General features: G+C 41.0%; 1 protein-coding gene across 1 annotated transcript in view; it reads left to right on the top strand.

Annotated features, from left to right (window-relative positions):
- bsna (bassoon presynaptic cytomatrix protein a) overlaps window positions 1-22,061 on the top strand; it is a 242,960-nt gene that overhangs the window by 90,559 nt on the left and 130,340 nt on the right. The window contains 1 exon segment of the mRNA XM_051949918.1: window positions 19,442-20,830. Coding sequence (XP_051805878.1) covers window positions 19,442-20,830 — 1,389 coding nt within the window.

Raw genomic sequence — 22,061 nt, 5'->3', positions numbered from 1 at the left:
TATGATATATATGTGATACTGATACATTTGTCAGTAATGGTAAATAATATCAGCCAACCAGTATATAAGATTTAGGCTTTATTAATCCTGAAGAAAATTCCATTGCTCAGGAACAAAAACAACAAAAAATGACTTTACATTAAAAATAAAGTGCCTAAATAGACACATTAAGATAGAGATAAGATTCATTTCCAAAATGAAATAAGAAAATAAGACTAGATGGAACAGGAAGAAATACTGCTGACAATTATACCATCGTAAAAAGGAATGTACCACATAAAAATGCAATATTGCACCCGTGAATGAGATGATAATAAAATATTATGCATTTCATTGACAATATAACAATTGGGTTCTAAATTTTCCAATTTTTTGGGTAGTTTTATAATTTTTATTCGCTTTTTTGTATCAGCTTCCAATGCAACTTTATCATGATGTTAATATACTGTACTGTGTGTGATCCTGAATTATTTGCTTGATTTCAGATCTGGTCTCATGTGTGCTATTCAAAAAAAACAAACTCCTGCACTTATATTAGTTTCCTCACAGAAATCAAAGATTTTCTCCAATATAAATTCCCACAATGGAAAGAAAACTACTCATGTTGTGGTCAGTAGCTGTGTCCGTTGAAGGCACTCGTACCAAAATGTCTAATTTGGGAAACACTTTGTAATTTGAATTCTGAAAAGTGCTTGATAAATTAGTCAATCTACATGGATAACAACTATTAAAATCACATATTTCTAATTAACTGCTCCTAGCAAGCAGCTCACAAATATCGTCAGCAGGACACAGACATGTCTCTTGGCGTTAATTTATTATGGCACAACAAAACAATTGACTAAAATGAGAGTTTATCAGGCTTCACAGTTTCTGCCAATAAATGGTTGAAACATTAAGCAAAGTTAATTAAAATTACAACAAATAGGGCACCACTTAATAGTATTTTTTCTAAGAGATAATTATAGTATTACTCCCATATTTAATACTAGTATTCAGGATATTAAGTTAAATCAATCTTGAGGGCGACCCGAAAGCCAAACGGTTAGGGAGTATACCACATAGGTGCAGTTGGGGTATGCTGTTTTAGTCAAGTTAAAAATGGCAAAATATCCTAACAAAAAGTCGTATCCAGTCTTACGTTGCATTTCTGCTCTGGTTTATTTCCTTCCTTTCCTTCTTCCACCTTGACCTGAAAGGCTGCACACCTCGCTGATTGACAGATCTATTAAAAAGCTGTGTGTGTATATATATATATATATAATGTCCCTCATGTGGGTGTTTAGGGTGTGTGTGTATTGGGTTTGTGTGTAAGCCTTAATGTGTGTGTTTGCTGTAATGAATCCCCACGACAAGGAAAGTGAGCAGCCTAGGCCAAACCACAAATGGCCTTCAATGCCGGAGGTAGACCTTATTTACTTTGACATTACATGTGACATTTCCAGAGCGCAATTCCGCCTCATTGCAAATTAATTCTAGCTCATTTTATGTAATAAATTCAACCTGAAGCCCAACAATGCTGCACTTCCATAATAGACCTTCCACTGTTTTCTCTGCAGAGTGAAATTGAGCAATGAAAAATCTCAGCTGCTGTCTTCTTGGAAGCAACCACCGTATTCTGCTCGAGCTCGTGCTGTGCTGTTTCATCCCCCACTGTTTTCTAGAGCTGGTACAGTTTTGCTGATACTTCTGCAAAGACAACAGCTTCGACGTAGAGGCCCATTAGTTCTTGCGATGCCTCAGTATTCTGAACAAAAAGGACGAAATTATTGTTTGGGAAGTAAGTGTCATGTAATTGTAGTTTTAAATTAAAAATCAGTATTTTTAGATTATAATTCACCATGTGGGTGGGCAAATCCTCTCCCCGTTATGCCTAGGGTGACCAGATCTCAATAAACCCATTGTGGCACAAAGAGCATGTTTGTGTGGGACACCTTACCAAAGCTGAGAAGGGGGTCATATATATATATATATATAAAATGTCTATCTAACTTTAAAAAATAAACTTTGATGGAGAATAAATTACTTTTTTATTCATATAACATTTAAAAAACCATTTTCACCAGCAAAAGATGAGAACCCATGGTATAACTGTGCTTTCCAAACACCATACTAAACCACAGACTCTGGTAGAACCATAGACGAGGTAACAGGCGCTAGTTTACTTCCACAGTCTGCTGAGCGATATGACTGAGAGTGCTGCACAGTGTGATAAACGCTGGTTATTTCAGCTGCCATTACCTTGTCTGTCTGGCAGTCATCTTTGGGTTTCAGAAAAAAATACGTCCATTGATCGGCACATCTCCTTTTGGGCTGCACGTTTCTTGTGGGTCTTGCATGTACTGTGTCGCTTCACGTCATATTACCCACCGTGTGAAATGGAAAACGAACTCTGGCAAACTTCACAGAAAACTCTCTGAGAATCACCTTGCACTGACTTCACCCAGTGATATGTAGCTTCCCAGTCTTTGTTGAATCTGCATCACCTCTTCTTTGCAGTACTTTCCATTATCTCCGCCAAAATCCATAGTTTAGTGTTTGTGTCTGCTTTGTGGTGTGTCACGACCAGTCGCGACTGGCATAATTTATGGCAATTGACAACAAGGTGCGGCAGCAAGACACTGACTGGTTAATATGGTCGTGACCGCACATCTGCGCTGTTTGACTAACATAGAAAAAGCCACATAAAAAAAACTCCCAGCATCTGTCCTTTAGAGTTTTAACTTTTGAAAATTATAGCTACCAATCAAAATGCAGACAGCGTCTCAATCGGTGGGACGTGAAAAAAGGGATGAAAATGCTGTGCAGTTCTGCACAAAGCGGGACACTTTGTCACCCTAGTTATGCCGGTACAGAGACTCACATGCAGGACAGTAAGAACAGGACAGCTAGAGAGCAGGTAATGAGTTTTATTTTAATTCACAGTGAACCCAAGAATAAATTCAGAATGCTAATACCATGAAGCACAGCCAAACAGGAACAGAAGAGCTGCTAGGAGTGGTTGCAGAATACTATAACCAACTGAATCACAAAACTATCCAGACAGGGCTAACCTCTACCTAGTACGACCAGGACAGGAGAGCTAACAGAGGAAAAAAAACAGGAATCTACATGCCAGAACGGTGGGCACTACTCTCAGTGTTTCCTCTACATTCATTTAGGAGCAGTGGCCCGCCGCTGCTGAATCCTAGCTGCCGCTCCTTCAAATTTCTTTTTTTTGCAGTTGTCGCAAATACACCACTGCCGCATGTCTCCAACTTGACAGCAGAGTTCTGCACTGTACCAGTACTAAGATAAACTACAGATGACGCTCTTATTCACTGCCTACTCTTTGATACGTTGGGTTAAAATGACGGTAATATCGTGAGAGCACGGCCTTGAAAGTGACATCACATCACCAGGCAGCAGGTTAGAGAGTCAGAGGAGTGTCAATAGGTCAGTGACTTACCGGAGAAAAATGATGACCTTTAGATAACTCATAATAGATTTTACAAGTCCAACAGAAATTCACAAAAAATATTAATGGCCAGCTAACGTTACATTACATATCGGTAGCTCCAGCTAATTGGGCCTGGTGCCAACTCAGTGTTGCTAACGTGAGTAAACTACGTGATAGCATTAAGCTAATATCTGCACTCCATGATGTAACTGCTGAATGCATTTTTAGATGAGCTTGTTCACATATTTTCTTTTAAATTCAGCCTTTAAAAAGTGATTGACTATTCAATAAATAGGTTGTAGAAGTAAAATCTGCAGTCAAGTGTCATTTGTTTACATCGCCACTGCTCCTGGAGTAGCCTAGCCGCGCTAGACAACCCACGACAACGAATTTAATTCTCTGCCAGGGTGGGTCGAGTTACCCTCCATAAGGCTCGAGGCTGGATTCTCCTAAAACTGGCTGGACGAATCACCATGAAGTGTAGAATCAGAAGGCGGGCGTAACTAAGTGGCGACAGAGGCGCGACGATTCTGACAGAAACAACCGGCGCACAATAAACAGTTATCTTTCGACTCGGCTTTGGCCATGGCCCTTAAGGATTTGAAGCTAAAATTCAACTTGAAAGATAAACAAAGGACGGCACTGAAATGTTTCATTGAGAAGAAAGACGTATTTGGACTTATGCCGACGGGATATGGCAAATCCTTAATATACCAGCTGGCTCCGCTGGTTGGGAAGCTAATGGGACTTAGCCACAATCCGCTGGGGCTCTAGGAACTCTGTCAGCCTATTCGTTGCGCTGATTGGTGTATACCTACCCAATTGCTGCAGAGTGATTTGAAAGACAACCTTTAAGCCCGCCTCCCTCCCTGTCGAGCGGCCCTAGACCCTTGTGCCTTCAGAACATGGGTCTACCGCGGATAGGCTACTCCTGGAGAGCATGCCGCTGCTGCTGAAAAAATCCTGGAGGAAACACTGACTCCGATATGAAACCGAAACTAAACGCGTGCTGACTGCGGCAGCAGAAGGTGATGCTAACAACAATACAATAGAATCAGTACACCGATACGGCGAAACAGAATGACACAGAAAGTTCACGACACTAACATCAACACTAGGCGACAGAATGGGGAACTTAACTGGTGGAGAGTTCTGGTAGTAATGAGGGAAGGCGAGGTGGGCCGAGGTGGAATGTGGCTGGCGTGATGGAGGAGACGAGACAGATGCTGTGGCTGGAGGAAGCTTGGTGTGGGTCTTTCCGGTGGTCCAGACGATGAACGGGGCAGGCGAGGAATTTCCAGGGGCAGACTTTTGCAGACAATGCAGGGATCCAGAACAGTGACACAAAAACACGACTAGAGCAATGGTTTTCCCAGGAGCCAGCTGTAAGAAGAGTCAACACTAAACTTGACTGTTTAACGGTCCAACGAAGAGTGGTGACTGCATCTGGCTTTTATGTAGAAGAAGAGTAGTTGCTGCAGATCATCCCCACCTGGCAGTAATCAGTCCTGGATTATCAATAGACAGCACCTGCCTAGTGCCGCCACACACCATGTTCACACCCACCAACAGGGAGAGAGGAAAAGAGGGAGAGAGAGCCTGCTGCTATGCAGCGCCAGAAGTGGAGGGTGTAAGTCTCCCACGGTGTATGTAATGTTAAATTAAGGAAAAAAACCCTAATGGTGAACAAATTTATGCTGTCTCACAGTACAAATCACCCACCACTAATCTATCTTCATGTTCAGTCCTCCTCCAACTAAATATTCTGCCGTCCTTCAGGCAGGCATGACAAATCAGAAGATGCTCCACTGCAGCAGAATCTTTCTTGCTTCTACACATGTATATTTCACATTGTATTTCATTTCATACAAAGTTGATGATACAATTGTGTTGCTGCCATGATCAGTAAGAAAACACAAACGATCACCTGCTGCTGATACTCAATTGGTCAGGATGGTCAAAAGTCATCCAAGAACCAAAATGTTGGTCTGCAACTATTTAAAAGCTTCTGGAACACAGGTGTCAGTGTCCACAGTGCTTTACATCAACATGAGCTGAGAGGGACCATGAAGAAAGAAGTTCTTTCTCAGGAAGCAGAACTTTAAAGCTCCACTGAAGTTTGCTGCTGATCACATGGACAAAGAAAAGACCTTCTGGAGGAAAATTCTGTGTTCAGATGAAACAAAAACTGAGCAGAAATATGTTTGGAGGAGACAAGTTAAGGACTTTAAGCCCAAGAACAGCAAACCTACCATCAAGCATGGTGGTGGAAGTATCATGCTCTGTGGAATTGGAACCTTACACAAAGTAAATGTAATATTAAAGGAGCATTACCTCCACATTCTTCAGGAAAACCTAAGGTCAAGGTTGATCTTGAACACATTTGGATGTTTCAGCAAGAAAATGATTTCAAATACACATCAAAAGTGGTAAAGAAATGGTTAAATCAGGCTCGAATTAAAGTTTTAGACTGGTCTCCCCAAAGTTCTGACTTAAACCTATCAAGAAATTGTGAACTGTAATTGTTAGGTTCAAACCTGAAGAATACACAAACAGCACAGGAAGAAAGGACAGCACTCACGAGCTCCGGTCTTTTACTTGCGCACAAGGAGAGAGATAGAGACCACAGCTCTGCAGTATGCATCGCTACAGACTCACAAGCTCTGGAGAGCCTGCCTCTCCCCTTGTCTCTTTATTTCCTTCTCACACAGTCATACGATACAGAGGAGTCATCATACGTCAGTCATAAGATATCAGAGCAGTACAAAGACAGAACATGTGTTACTTGCATGATCTTATCATAAGAGCGAGTCAGCTCACTATAGGAACAAGTCAGCTTTGTTCTTTACGTTGTTACTTCAGAGAACATGCAGGTCACAACTTAGAATGCTGATGGTAGTCCTCATTTCTTCATAGTCACTCAATGATAACCTCAAATCAACATAAGTATAATCATTCTAATATAAGTGTACCAAATATTAGCATTTCTGTATGTATGTTTTTGACCCAGCAGATTTCCAGAAGACCCAGGATAAATCTCTAAAAAAAAAAAAAATGCATGATTGTCTTATTGTAGAAAACGACGCATGTGATTCAGTGATGCTAAAGATGCAATAAGCTTTTGAAAATATACCTTTGTAGCAGTAAAAATGCGACTTCAAAACTTTCAAAGAAGGAAGAAGTCCTATAACTGTAGGAGGATTGCAAGGTGGTCGAGCTTCTGCACATGAGGCTCCATTAAATCCGCTGAGCTGCCCTTGAAGAAGGCACTTGTCATCTAAACGCTCCAACAGCTGCCAGCAGTAAAGCAACTGTGACTGGTTGCACTGGAAAGACTCCAGGTTATATGTGAGTGTGTTGCAGGATGGTGAGGCTAACACCAGCGCTGCATCAAACAACTTTTATCGGGGATATAGTTTGTAGCTGTTTGAGTAAAATGCAAAACTCGAAATGTCTGTTGCAGACGACGTTCTGGATCTTACTTCAGGCTTTCTCTGTGAGACACCTGTTCTGTGCTCGTAGTGTTTGGAGGTCTGTCGTATGAATATTTTATGATGACAGCTGGTTGCTGTGTACATGTGTGTGTGTGTTACTGCATACAACTGGGTTTATATCCACTTTACATGCGGCAGCCACAGGAAGTAGTTTCTTCGCTCATCAAGTCCTTAAGCTTCTTTTATTTTCTCTCTCCTGATGCCTAAATGGTGGCTTCTTTGCAAAGGTTAGTGTGTGTTTGTTTGGGGTTTACATGAGATAATATGTGAAGATGAAGTTATTATCCACCTGCACAGCCACAGCGGCCATTTTTCTTCTTTTATTCCACACTATTTATATGTTATTATGTTGGTTTCCATATATAGAGTACTGTATTCTGTGTCATTTAGACCACGGAACAGAAAAACACACTCATATGTTCAATTCAAGGTCAGTCAATTTCTCATGAACTGTTTTTGAATTGTAAAATATTAGCAGAAACATGTTGTAATGAGGGAGGCAGGGGAAGTTACGACCTCCTAAGTTTCCTTCTCTCTGCTGCTTTAGCTCTTTGATTGGATCTCCATCTTCCAAAAAAGCAAAAGATAAACCAAAAATACACGTAAGTAGTAGTTCAGATTGTCCAAATTGATCTGGATGTGAAAATAACAATATTGCAAATGTCATTTGTATTGTACAGATTACTTTATGAGAAGAAATACTCATAAAGAAGTGCTAATATTGCACAGAATTTGTCAATATTCCACAGATTCTGGAATACATAGAAAAAAATTATATTGCACAATATTTTTGAAAGTACAAAATGTGTTGATATCGCCCCAAAAAGCCACAGGAAGAAGCTGCTCCCCTGGTCAAGGCCTTAAGTTTATTTTATTCTCTCTCTTTTGATGGCTAAACGGTTACTTCTTAGCAAAGGTTAGTGTATGTTTGTTTGGGACTGAAAGGGTTTACTTAAGATAATGTGAAGATGAAGGTTTTATCCACTTGCACAGCCACAGCGGCCATATTTCTTCTTTTGTTTCACATTATTTATGTTATTATGTTGGGTTCCACATATAGAGCACTGTAATTTAGGTACTGAACATGAAAACACTCTGATACGTTAAGTAAAAGTCAGTCAACTTCTCATGAGCTGTTTTTGAATTGTAGAATATTAGCAGAAAACCAACAGAGAGGTGAGATAATGAGGGAGGCGGGGAAGTTGTGACAGCCGAGATTTCCTCCTTGCTGCTGTTTTAGCTCTTGGATTGGATCTCCATCCTCCCACCTATTCCCACTCTCCTCTTCATGTGTCTCCGAGCTCCTTAATAACAAATTAAAGTTGCAACGAACTCTAGAGCTTGCTTGCATCATGTTCCAACTGTTCGGACGGTTACTGCAGTCGGCATACAATTACATCCGTTTAACTGTGCGACTCTCCGCTCTGCTAATCTGTAAAGCCAGTCGATTTAACAGTGCAGTGAATCAAGCAATTAGCAGGTTATTTAATCTTTCAAATTTGCTTTTTGTTGTTTTTCTGCTGCTGCTGCCTCCAGGACAGACTAAGCGGCGTGGTTTATCCTCATAATGTCGTGTTAGCGCTGTCGCCACAAAGCTCCACAAAAAAACAACTTCTTCATCGCAAAGGTGAAATTTTGTTTGGGAGGAAAATGTCACGCAATTGTAGTTTCAAATACAAAAGATTCAGTATTTATAGATTAGAATTTGATATGTGGGTGAGAAAATCCTCTCTCATAGTGTATGTAATGTTGAGTTATGGCAAAAACCCTGATTTTAGACAAATTGATGCCATTTCATAGTAAATAAACCACCCACTTCTAATTCAGTTTTACATTTAACAAAAAATCTGCTGCCCTTCAAGAGTTCTGTTCACTTTTTCTTGACAAAGTTGTTAAAAAAAGTAGACAGACCCTCTAGAATAAGGATGTCAAACATACGACTTGTGGGCCAAAACCGGCCCGCCAGAGGGTCCAATTTGGCCCTGGGGATGACCTGTGTAGAAGTTACACAGAAGACATTAACTGCAAATTGTAAATTAGTAAAACTGGAAATTTAAAATCATCTCTAGATCTTAAAAATTGTTTTGATCGTGAATTAAAATACTATATTGCTCAGTTCCAGATATCTGTGACTAAATGTTTTATTCCTATTGTAGATACTCTGTGATCTGTAAATTGTACAGTGTGGATGATAATATGAGGTGTTGTGTTATTGAAATTGCACTTATTTTTCTGAAGAGATTCCAGGTCATTTCTAATGTTTTGTAAAACGATAGTTCTTTAAATATGAACAATTTCAGAATGTGCTTTTTTGGCACAAGAACAAATAAAAAAAATTGTGGTTATAGTGACTTATTGGTTATGATGCTCTGATTTTACTGATCAATTGACATCAAATTGGGCTGTATGTGACCCCTGAATTAATCTGAATTTGACAACCCTGCTCTACAAAGTGCAGAATATAGCATTTGCAGCGGTGCACCGACAATCGCAGAACCTTACACATGTGCAAATGCAAAATACAGTAAACAAGCAACAAATTCACCACCAATACTGTTAATTCTTTTGGCTTTCTGCATGCATTTCTAAGTGATTTTACTTAGCACGACCACCTACTATGATTTCAGCATTAAAGGATGCAATTGCAGTAGTGTTTTCCTTAAATCAAGTGCCCTTTTTATTCATTGCTCTCCTGAAAATGCATCCAAACGCCTGTTTCAATGTAATGTGATTGTTGTCATTTATCACCTGCTGCAATATGTCTTTGAATTTTTCTCGTCATCAAATGCTGTTTAACACCTCGAGCTCTGCTGAAATGAGTCCAGTTGTGTCCACTGACTGAGTGGGTGTGTGTGTGTGTGTGTGTGCAGTGAGACACAATACTGACAGAGTTCAGCCTCTTGAATAGATAGACCTGACCTCCAGGTTAATGATTGTTACAAGAGGAACTCAGACCTCCGTGTGAGTGCGCTGCAGAGAAATAAGAGCGACAGCAAGAAAGAAAAAGGAACCACAAATGTGATCGAGGAAATTAAAAGTCCTGCGGGTTTGAGAAGTGCCGAGCTTCTGGAGATGAGAGGCTGCAATGATGGCCGTGTGTGTGCTCAGGTGCTGGCTATACTTGTGGGGACCAAATGTCCCCACAACTGTAGGAAAACCGAAAACAATATCACTTGTGGGGACCTCATTTCGGTCCCCACAAGTTTAAACAGTGTTTTCTTGGCCATGTTGTTGTTACTGGAAAAAGTAAAAGTGCAAAAACGTTTCTTTAGGGTTAGGCATCGTTTTGGTCTGGGTTAAGGTTAGGGTAAGGGTAAGGGTTAGGAGTTAGATATGAATGGTAGTCAATGGTAAGTCCCAACGAGAATGGCAGACCAGATTGTGTGTATATGTGTGTGTTGACAAAGCAGTATCCTGTGCCTGTGTGGCATCATTTCAAGTGTGTGTTTGTGACCTTATGTGTCCTTACCTTGAAACAACCCGAGCGTATCCATAGGTGGTCCCATCATGCTCGTTATTCATATTTCTGACGCTAATATGAGCCACTTTAAAAAGAAACCTTTCATTTTAAGTTATGATTTCTTCATGTGCTGAAAATATGCTTAAAATGAATTTATTTTCTATTTCATGCATAGTTTCTCACATGTTTGTCAACAGCACAGAGAGGTTTTCAGTTGGAAAAACACAACAAAATTGGCATTTTAGACAAATTTTACACAATACAATGCAATAAACCTTTATTAATCTCATTGCATTGCAAAGAGGATAGTGCAAACATTTAAGAAATACCAGGAGAAAATCAACAAATAAGCAACAAATATGTATACACTACCGTTCAACAATTTGGGGTCACCTGGACACTTTCATGTTTTCCGTGGAAACTCACACTTTTATTCATGTGTTAACATAATTGCACAAGGGTTTTTTAATCATCAGTTAACCTTTCAGCACGATTAGCTAGCACAATGTAGCATTAGAACACAGGAGTGATGGTTGATGGAGTGAAAATGCTTTTCTTGAAAAAAAATTTAAAGTTTTTTTTCTGTTAGCTGGTTGTAGAAAAGAAGCACCTACAGGATATAAAAAAGAACAACAAAATGTAAAACACATATAAACCTTGAATGTGCAATTCTGTCCATTCAAGAACAACTAATACTTTTGCAATTTTTAATAGTTTAGTATAGAAAATCCTTTTGCTGTGATTGATATGTAGTCTAGTGTGGTATGTGATGGTACATGGGCCATGTATTATATATGTGTATATATATATATATATATATATATATATATATATATATATACACACACATATATATATATATATATACACACATATATACAGTGGGTACGGAAAGTGTTCAGACCCCTTGAGATTTTTCACTCTCTGTGTCATTGCAGCCATTTGCCAAAATCAAAAAAGTTCATTTTATTTCTCATTAATGTACACTCAGCACCCCATCTTGACAGAAAAAAACAGAAATGCAGAAATGTTTGCAAATTTATTAAAAAAGAAAAACTGAAATATCACATGGTCATGTATTGAGTAGAAGCACCCTTTTCAGCTAGTACAGCCATGAGTCTTCTTGGGAATGACACAACAAGTTTTTCACACCTGGATTTGGGGATCCTCTGCCATTCTTCCTTGCAGATCCTCTCCAGTTCTGTCAGGTTGGATGGTGAACGTTGGTGGACAGCCATTTTGAGGTCTCTCCAGAGATGCTCAATTGGGTTTAGGTCAGGGCTCTGGCTGGGCCAGTCAAGAACGGTCACAGAGTTGTTCTGAAGCCACTCCTTTGTTATTTTAGCTGTGTGCTTAGGGTCATTGTCCTGTTGAAAGGTGAACCTTCGGCCCAGTCTGAGGTCCTGAGCACTCTGGAAGAGGTTTTCCTCCAGGATATCTCTGTACTTGGCCTCATTCATCCTTCCTTCAATTGCAACCAGTCGTCCTGTCCCTGCAGCTGAAAAACACCCCCACAACATGATGCTCCCACCACCATGTTTCACTGTAGGGATTGTATTGGGCAGGTGATGAGCAGTGCCTGGTTTTCTCCACACATATGGCTTAGAATTAACACCAGAAAGTTCCCAGAAACCTAACACCAGAAAGGTCTCATCAGACCAGAGAATCTTATTTCTCATAGTCTGGGAGTCCTTCATGTGTTTTTTGGGAAACTATGTGGGCTTTCATGTGTCTTGCACTGAGGAGAGGCTTCCGTCGGGTCACTCTGCCATAAAGCCCCGACTGGTGGAGGGCTGCAGTGATAGTTGACTTTGTGGAACTTTCTCCTATCTCCTGACTGCATCTCTGGAGCTCAGCCACAGTGATCTTTGGGTTCTTCTTTACTTCTCTCACCAAGGCTCTTCTCCCACCATTGCTCAGTTTGGCTGGACGGCCAGATCTAGGAAGAGTTGTGGTCGTCTCAAACTTCTTCCATTTGAGGATTATGGAGGCCACTGGGCTCTCAGGAACCTTGAGTGCTACAGAAATTCTTTTGTAACCTTGACCAGATCTGTGCCTTGCCACAATTCTGTCTCTGAGCTCCTTGGGCAGTTCCTTCCACCTCATGATTCTCATTTGCTCTGACATGCACTGTGAGCTGTAAGGTCTTATATAGACAGGTGTGTGCCTTTCCTAATCAATTCCAATCAGTTTAATTAAACACAGCTGCACTCCAATAAAAAAGCAGAACCATCTCGAGGAGGATCAGAAGAAATGGACAGCATGTGAGTTAAATATGAATGTCGCTGCAAAGGGCCTGAATACTTCTGACCAAGTGATATTTCAGTTTTTCTTTTTTAATAAAATTGGAAAAAAATTCTACATTTCTGTGTTTGTTTCTACATTTCTCTGTCAAGATGGGGTGCTGAGTGTACATTAATGAGAAATAAAATGAACTTTTTTGATTTTGGCAAATGGCTGCAATGACAGAGTGAAAAAATTCGAGGGGGCTGAATACTTTCCGTACCCACTGTATATACATGATTTAAATGATATATATGGGGCGGGATGGCTCAGTGGGTAGGGTGGCCATCTTCGATCCTTGGCCTGGAGAGCTCATGTCGAGGTGTCCCTGAGCAAGACACCAAACCCTAATTGCTCCTGATGGGTCATGGTTAGCGCCTTGCATGGCAGCTTCTGTCGTATGTGTGAATGGGTGAATGTGACGTATAATGTAAAGCGCTTTGGGTATCTTTTATGCATAATAAAGCGCTATATAAATACAGACCATTTACTGTATATATATAATTTCCCTGAAGTTTGATGCTTTGTTGCATGTCTTTGTTGGCTTACTTGAAAATTCCTCGCTGTTGTAAAGTTCAACAAATACTAAAGGACAAACTGGTATAAACAGTAAAATGCTCTGCCTATAATTAATATCTTTGTCTTTGTAAGCGTTAAGGGACTAAAAAGAAGTTATTTTATTCATTATATACTTTCAAAGTTCATCAGTTGGTTAATCAGTTCTCAAAATTTTTTTCTGCTGAATATTGGAATCGACATTGGCCTCCAAACAAAATCCATGTCGGTTGGGCCCTACTAAATCGCACGTTGGCCCTCTCAGTGGGACATTTGAATACAAAAAGACCCCAAGACGGAACAATTGACCAACACACAGTAATATGCACACTCTGCAGGAAGAGGTTTTCTTTTTATTATTATTATTGTTGTCAGTTTATTTACAAAGGGACCATGAACAATATTAAACATAAATGTGTCCATTTGATGTATTGCACCAGAGTTAGCTCTAAGCTAATTTCCATCTTTCACCGAAGCACTTCCAGCTGAAAGCCCCACATTAACTCGAGTATGTGTTAGTCTGGGATTCTAACATGAACCTTTAAAGGTGTTTATTAAACACCATAAGTGTGAAGTTTGAAGTATGTTCTCTTCTTTCTTGAGTCTGTTCACGTGTGCAAAATGAAATGCGATTAATTGAGATTATATTTTATCGTGATAATCGAAATTAATCCACAGCAACCCTGTGATTAACGCGATTACAAATTTTAATCGTTTGACAACACACACACACACACACACACACATGTATATATATATATATATATATACAGCATAAATGATTTTATTTAGAAAAAGGACATTTCTAAGTGATGTGACCCCACACTTTTGAACAACAGTGTACATCATATGGTACATATGTCAAGGCATGGAAATTTCCCACTAGAAAAATACCACCAATAATATCACAAATTAAGAATCAATGAAGTGATGAGAAATAATAAATAATTTTGTTTTAATAGTTGTTGAGATGCCATTCAAAAATAGCCTGAAATTTCAAAGTGTAAGTAAAACAGCTGAAAGTGGGTCAGTGGGCAGTTTTTTAAAAAATACATATTTCTGAAGGTAATTGATATATCACTCTAAAATTTTACATACATCTTTTAACTATCCAAAATGCATGCTATAAAAGGCAAATGAGAGATAGCTGAGCAGAAATTGTTTTAAAAAAATACAGTCAAAACAATCAAAACATGTACATGGATCTAGTTACCTCCGCCAAGGAGGTTATGTGACACCCAGCGTTTGTGTGTCTGTCTGTCTGTCTGTCTGTCTGTCTGTCTGTTAGCAAGATAACTCAAAAACGCCTGGGCAGATTCACATGAAATTTTGAGGGGATGTAGACTATGGTAAGAGGAAGAGCTGATTTCATTTTGGTGGCAATCCGGAAAGGATCCTGGATCACTTTGAATTTTTTAGTATGTTTTAGTATGTGGTCCAAAATATGACAAAAACATCATAGGTTAGCATGTCGTCCAACAAATTGGAGCAAGGTGTCCAGAGAGCTCAACTGCTTAAGAAGGTGATTCGTAAAAAGAACTGTGTCAGAGACGCAGGTTTGATTCCAGCTCATGATCCTTTACTGCATGGGTTTCCTGTTTTCCTCTCTATCCTTGGCGGAGGTCTGCACTCTCTGAGTGCTTTTCTAGTTTTTTTTTTCTGTTTTCAGGAGATCTGGTGCTAAATTATATAATTTGGTTAATATGGACAGTATGTTGGACACCATGGCCAACACTAGCCCTTTTTGTGATATTTAAGACCCCAAACTGTATCAAAATGTTGTGCTTTCATCAAAAAGTAATAATTGTTCTACATCTCACCTGGACTATTCTTCGTTAGTTATTGCAATACCTGTCAGTTGTTGCGTTTTCCGTTGCTACCTGCCGTCTCCTGCAGTGTTCTGCTGAAAAAGGTATTTTTCACCTCAATTGGACTTCTTCAGTTAAAGGTTAAGTGAGAAATGGCTGGAAAAAAACTCTAAATCAAAGTTTTGCTTCCTGCTGTTGGTCTGTCTTTGTGCTCATGTAATACCACCGGATTGTATTTTGTCATTTTGTGTTGCACTTTGCTACCATGTGAAATTATATTAACTTTTTTCTTGATATTAATCATCATTACACTAATTGCCCATAAAAATATCCACACCATCTGTCTCTGGATGCAGATTTCATCTGTTTTATGCACCGCACAACTAAATTAATTGTTTTCCCATTTGTTGAACTACTTTCGTTGTGCTTTTCCGTGACTGCTGCAGCTGTTTCAGAGTGATGGGACCAGTGATGTGATTGGCTTACAGTGTGCTTCTTAATCACCATCACATTTAAATTCCTCCAGTTTGCATGAATGTCCCTATATGAACCGGAATAGCAGGTGAGGCTGTGGAGACGCCCACACATTCTGTGAAACCTGTTGTTGTTTGCACTTGTTGTTGCCCTTGCATGACTAAAATAGGGCTCATTATGTAACGTTCACTGACCTAAAATATACATTTATGTAATACATTAGCCATTATTCTGAGTTCCTTCCTAAAAAAATAAACTTCTCATGGCTTAGAAAACAATTAAGCAAACTGTAAATGAACAATTAAAATATAAAATCCACATTTAAGCCCTCCATTCTTCCACTTCATATGGCTGCAGCCAACTTGAAAGTCTCTCCAGTTAACTAGGTAGTGTAAATGTGTTGCCATATATAATATGAGCCATGATGTGTGTCACCTATTTTTTAAGTTCTTACTTCAGTTCAAAAACAAGAGACACCGTAATAAATACTGCAAACACATCTAGTAGAGAAACCTGCACTGGATGCAAACAAGAGGTTGCTTGCAGATGCATAAAAGGGTTTGCTCTCCCTAATGACAAAAAAGTTTTTATTTATGTTTAGAATTTTTAGTTTAACTTGCGTTTTGTTAACTGTTTTCTGCCACAGAATACATAGGTGGACTGGTTTCATAATGGCAAACTGTAATGGCAAAAAGATAATAATAATAATGACTAGAAAAGCACTCAGAGAGTGCAGACCTCCACCAAGGATAGAGAGGAAAACAGGAAACCCATGCAGTAAAGGATCATGAGCTGAAATCAAACCTGCGTCTCTGACACAGTTCTGTTTACGAATCACCTTCTTAACCAGTTGAGCTCTCTGGACACCGTGTTCCAATTTGTTGGACGACATGCTAACCTATGATGTTTTTGTCATATTTTGGACCACATACTAAAACATACTAAAAAATTCAAAGTGATCCAGGATCCTTTTCGGATTGCCACCAAAATTAAATCAGCTCTTCCTCTTACCATAGTCTACATCCCCTCAAAATTTCATGTGAATCTGCCCAGGCGTTTTTGAGTTATCTTGCTAACAGACAGACAGACAGACAGACAGACAGACAGACACACAAATGTCGGGTGTCACATAACCTCCTTGGCGGAGGTAATAATAACTAGACAAGCCCTCAGTAGATGGCAGAACCACGCCATCTACTTGCTGCCACTGTGCAGCCCCTACCATCACACATGTAGCTTTCAATTTTGATCATCCTACGTATATCCCTTCCTACTTGATCTGCTGACCTCTAACTCCACAACCGAGCAGGGGACCTTAGACTGATCTTCAGTGCCAAGTTTGATTATCCTGACTTTAGCACTTGCAGAGATATCTGACCGGACATACATACACACACACACACACACACACACACATACATACCCACATACATACTTACCCAGCCAGACACCGAAGCGAATGCAGTAACCCCGCTGACGTACGTCAGGCATGGTTAATAATAATAATAATAATAATAATAATAATGATAAAATACGTAAGTACAGAAATTAACGAATGGTAAAAGAGATTGAAAGTTTAAAAAAGCAGACAATAAATTTAGACTATTCCATTAATAAAAAGATAAAAATAAAAACAAACAACATCACATAAAAGCAAGCCTGTAAAAATGTGTTTTAAGCAATGATTTAAAAGAAAATAATGTAAAATGGCAATATATAATGGCAGGTTGTAATATTGAAGTCAGTCAGCCACACATTTGAACTTGAAACGGATTCTTATGAAGAATAATGTTGCAGAAATCCCAACTCTGCAAGTTGAAAGGATTTTGTCCTTGAGTTTGTCACTAGGACTGTGTTTTTCAGACTAGAAATGCTGAAAGTGGCACTTATTTCACTCATAATATGGCTTCGAGCACATAAAAAGCAACATATGGCTAACTAGCTTAACTAGGTCATAAAAGCCTAGAATCAGCCATTTGATTCCTTCTCCTTCCTCCTCCACCTGTTACAGTGCTATTTGGGTAAACTGACTGTGACCACACTGAGGCTGGTTTTCTGTGCTGCCATGCCGTTGATTAAGCTTGACATGATGAGAGCCGAAGAGCTGCCCGGATTAAAAAACTGCTGACTCCTTTCTCCTCCACTGTTTGCTCGCTCTGTATCTTCCTTGCTGCTCTTTTCCCCACATCCCTCCATCCCTCGCTGCATCCCTCATTCCTCCAAGTGTCTCTTGTGATGAGGCTTATAAAGCAAAAGGAGTAGACAGGGACTCATTAAAACCAGCTCTCTCCCCCCTTTCTTTCCCTTTCCCTTTTCCTCCCTATCTCCTTCTCTTCATCTCCCTCTCGCCATCTTCATCAGATGTAATTATGGCAGCACCATGTAGGAGGAGCCTGCACGGCAAAATTATACTTTCAAATCCCCCCTTCAGCTATTCAAGGAACGAGACCTAAATTTTCAACCTGATCGGGGACGGAGAGAGAGCAGGAAAAGAAAAAGCAGAACATACTGGGTGGAAAAGAGAGAAGCAAGGAATATGTTGAGGAAGAAAAGGAGGATGTCAGGCTGTAGCGATGGATGTAGCCGCTGAGTTAACAGAACATGGGATCAGTGATGCTGTCAAGCTAGAAAATGCCAGACAGCAAAGCAGGCTGGGACAGCACAGTGGGAGGAACTGCTTAGTTAGTAGACGTGACTGATGCATGCTTTTTTTTTCCTTTCACTCCACATCTTCCCTTCAAATTCACGCCATCCTATAATACCTTGCAAAAAAAAATTAAAAAAAATAGGGAGTTTTAGAGGATGGCGGGCGGGGTGATACAGTACATCTGTGCAATGCATTGTGGGTAGGAAAAGGGGATGGGAGATGGGAGAGGAAAAAACGCTTGAAACGTGCAGAGATTTACTGGCTTTGCTGTAGCTGCAGAGGAGCTAAAACAGCACTATTTATGGCAGCTGGGTCACGGTGGTGGATGCAAAGCTACAGTAGAGCAGGTTGACACACAGCTGAGAGAGGAGCTGTGTGCTGGTTGTTCCTGTTTTTATTTTTTATTTTTGCAGTCGGGAGAAATTAGAGAGCAGAGCAAGGTCTGGACACGAGGGAGTATCAGCTCTCATCTGGAGGAAGAAGAGAAGGAAGGAGGAAGGAGGAGGGGTGATGTTTTATTTTTATTTTTAGACGCTGAGGCATGTTGCGTATTTGTTTCATTTGCCTGTTTGTGTGCGTTACCTGTGTGGATTTCATGAAGATGTGATGCTTTTTGCACTCAGGTTTTGCAGCTTTAGCTAGGCAATCACTCAGTGTTGCAGTCAATCTGTGCTTGATTTACCTTCTCTCTGCCTCCATTTCTGCTTGATTACCACTATTCTCTCTCTGCACTCCTGTTTTTCCACAGAAAAGAAAGACGACTCATGCTCTGTGTGTCATCCACTCGTCTGCAGCTTCGAAACTGAATGAATGAATGAATGAATGAATGAATGAATGAATGAATGAATGAATGGGGTCCATGTGGATCGGATGATGTGAGGCGACTGGTGCATCCTGTCTGAGTCAGCAGTTATATTTAAAGTAATCCATAGCAGTCGGCTTTGGAAGGCAAAATTAATGTATGGTGTCGCAATAGTGACTGTATCAGTGGAGAAAACTCCTTTAACCTAGGTGACCTACTTGGTATGGATGTGTGGTTCTGCTGGTCATTGCTGAAACCCACAGAGACCTGATTTGAATTCGAGTGGCGATCCAAAAGATACCAAATACGTGAGGTCGAATTTTTGTGAATAAAGAGACTCAAAACAGTCCTGGGTTTTCAGCTAGCCTAAATATGTAGCTCCAGTGCCTGATAATGAATGTACAACGTGACCCAGACAAACTAAAGCTGGAATTTTAAAGGTTAAAGTAACATCACATCTGTCTGTTTCCTGTCTGCAGGTCCAGGAATGGCTGTGTCTGAACTGTCAAATGCAGAGAGCTCTTGGCATTGATATGACCACACCTCGCTCCAAGAGCCAACAGCAGATTCACTCTCCATCCCACCAAGCCAAACCCATTGTCCAGCCTCAGCAGCCAACACCTCAGCCAACACAGCCGGCAGCAGCAGCACAGCCCAAACCGTTGACTCAGAATCAGCCCACCCAGCGGCAGCAGCAGCAGCAGCAGCCTCCATCTCAGCCCTACGGCCAGAACCAGCCCTACTCCCAGGCCCAGCCGTACTCTCAGCCCCAGCAGTATCCTCAGTCGCAGCCCCAGTCATACCCTCCGCCTCAGGCCCAGTCGTACCCTCCGCCTCAGGCCCAGACCCAGCCTCACACCTCCCCGGGCTTACAGAGACATCCAGGCCCTGGCGGCCCCCAGTCTCAGACAGGACCCTCTCAGCAGGGCATGAGGTCCGACCCGTATGCCCAGAGAGGTCCTGGAGCTCCTGCAGCTGTCGGAGGTCCCAGCCAGCCGGGCGGTCCACGCATTCCCCACCCTGGAGCTGTACCCCTCCCCGGTTTGACTAAAGCACCCTCCCAGCCCGATTTGGGTCGCGGCTCCCCGATGCACCAGTCCATGGCACGGCACCACGACCAGACCAGGAGTGCTGGATCCTCCCCAGCACACAGACCTCAGAGTCAGGCACCTCCTCCTGCCCAGGATGGCCTGACCAAACTCTTCGGCTTCGGGGCATCGCTACTCAATCAGGCCAGTACCCTGATCAATGTTGACCCTCTACCCACTGCCTCCACCCAACCAAGCCCTGCACGAGGCAAGGTGGTGTTCAGCAATGCAGCCCCAGACAACCGACAGCAACAACAAGGGGCTCCCGGCAGCAAACCGTTCGGCATGGGAGGCCCTCATGCGCCGAGCCAAATGGGTGGTCCTCATGCTTCAAGCCAAATGGGGGGTCCTCACGCTCCAAGCCAAATGGGGGGTTCTCATGCGCAGAGCAAAATAGGAGGCCCCTATCCACCCAGCCAAATGGGAGGTCCTCAAGCGCCAATGGGAATTTCAATGGGTGGACCACATGTGCCAACCCAGAAGCAGCAGCAGCAGCCTCACCAACAGGAAATGTCGCAGCCGCAGTCGCCAGCTCATCATCAAAAAGGACCACAAGGACAACACCAACAGACTCATCTGCAGAAAACCCCGCAGAAACAGGAGCCCACCACAGCACCGGTGGTCGCTTCAGAGCCGCCGAAGCCCAAAGTTAACTGTCCTCTTTGTAAAACGGAGCTGAACATCGGCAGCTCCGACCCACCCAACTACAACTCCTGTACACAGTGTCACAGCCAGGTGTGCAACCTGTGTGGCTTCAACCCAACGCCACATCTGGTGGAGGTAAGAGACAAACAGTCCATGAGCACATGCATTTAAGAGACGTGTTTCACTGTTGCATAAGGACAAACCTGCACTCATACACACACTCACAAATCCAAACTCATCTTCTCCCAGACAATCGATACCATTCAGCACAAATAGAAAACGCTATTCATTCCACTCTTCACCGTGAGGATGCAGTCAGACCTCTCATCTGTCTTTCCTCTGAGGGTTTGACTCTGTTAACATCAGCAGTATTTAAAAACTTTATTTAAAAGCTTTATTTCAAACTACATCTATGATCCCTTCCATATCTCTGTCGCTCTCTGTCCCTCTATTAAATCCTGCTTCTGTTCATGATTTTTCATTACTTTGAGCAGAATATCTCTCACTTTAACTCTTATCTCGTCAGTTCCTGTTTGTTTTCATCCCAGGATATTGTGTGTATACGTACGTTTACATCTATGCACATTAGTAGATGGATCTAACTGAGTTTGGTTTACCTTAAATCCATATGTTTACAGTTATGTTTTGGTAGAATTATTCTTAAACCGTTTCATTCGTTGTATAGTTTGGATTATTTGGAACTTGGTACATATGAATCTGACTGGATGTTTAACAATCCATAAATTTGCAATAATATGTTATAATCAAACTATTCTTAAGTACTGACATTAGTTGTTTAGCTTTGAGTGATTCAATATTACCAGTCAAACCCACAGTTCTCTGAATAATAGAAACCATTCGTCACTTCAATTTACTTCATTCAACTTCATACCAAATTGTAAATTGAAGTCCTGCTTATACACTAAATCTATAAAGCATGTGGATTTCACTGAAATTACTGACATGCAACAAGGTGCACGATTGAATGTTTCGAGTTGATTACACATTTTATTTTCTCATTTTCTTTTTAATCACCAGTGTAAAATGCATCACCATCTCCTCTGTTTTCCCCTGGAGCTCTGGTAGTCTGTATTTGACACACATTTCCACTAAACAGATTAACACTCCTACTAATGGGAGCACAGAAACATCTGGTAAGAAGTGTAACAACACTCAGGACGTTATGTGTCGCAGAATTTACCGTAACTATTCAAACTGAAGCTAAATTTGGTGGACTAACCCATTGGGTCACGTATCTACAGGCAGATAGAATGCTACATGCTACATGCTAAGGTGTTGCTAACTGAAGCCAAAAACACTTGCTTGAGTTTGTGGTGTTGGGTACTGATCAAAAGAAATCATCCCA

This window comes from Acanthochromis polyacanthus, chromosome 6, assembly GCF_021347895.1.
Source record: "Acanthochromis polyacanthus isolate Apoly-LR-REF ecotype Palm Island chromosome 6, KAUST_Apoly_ChrSc, whole genome shotgun sequence".
NCBI classification, from domain to species: domain Eukaryota; kingdom Metazoa; phylum Chordata; class Actinopteri; family Pomacentridae; genus Acanthochromis; species Acanthochromis polyacanthus.
The sequence above is the reverse complement of the archived record's forward strand: the minus strand, read 5'-3'. Positions and strand labels throughout refer to the sequence as shown.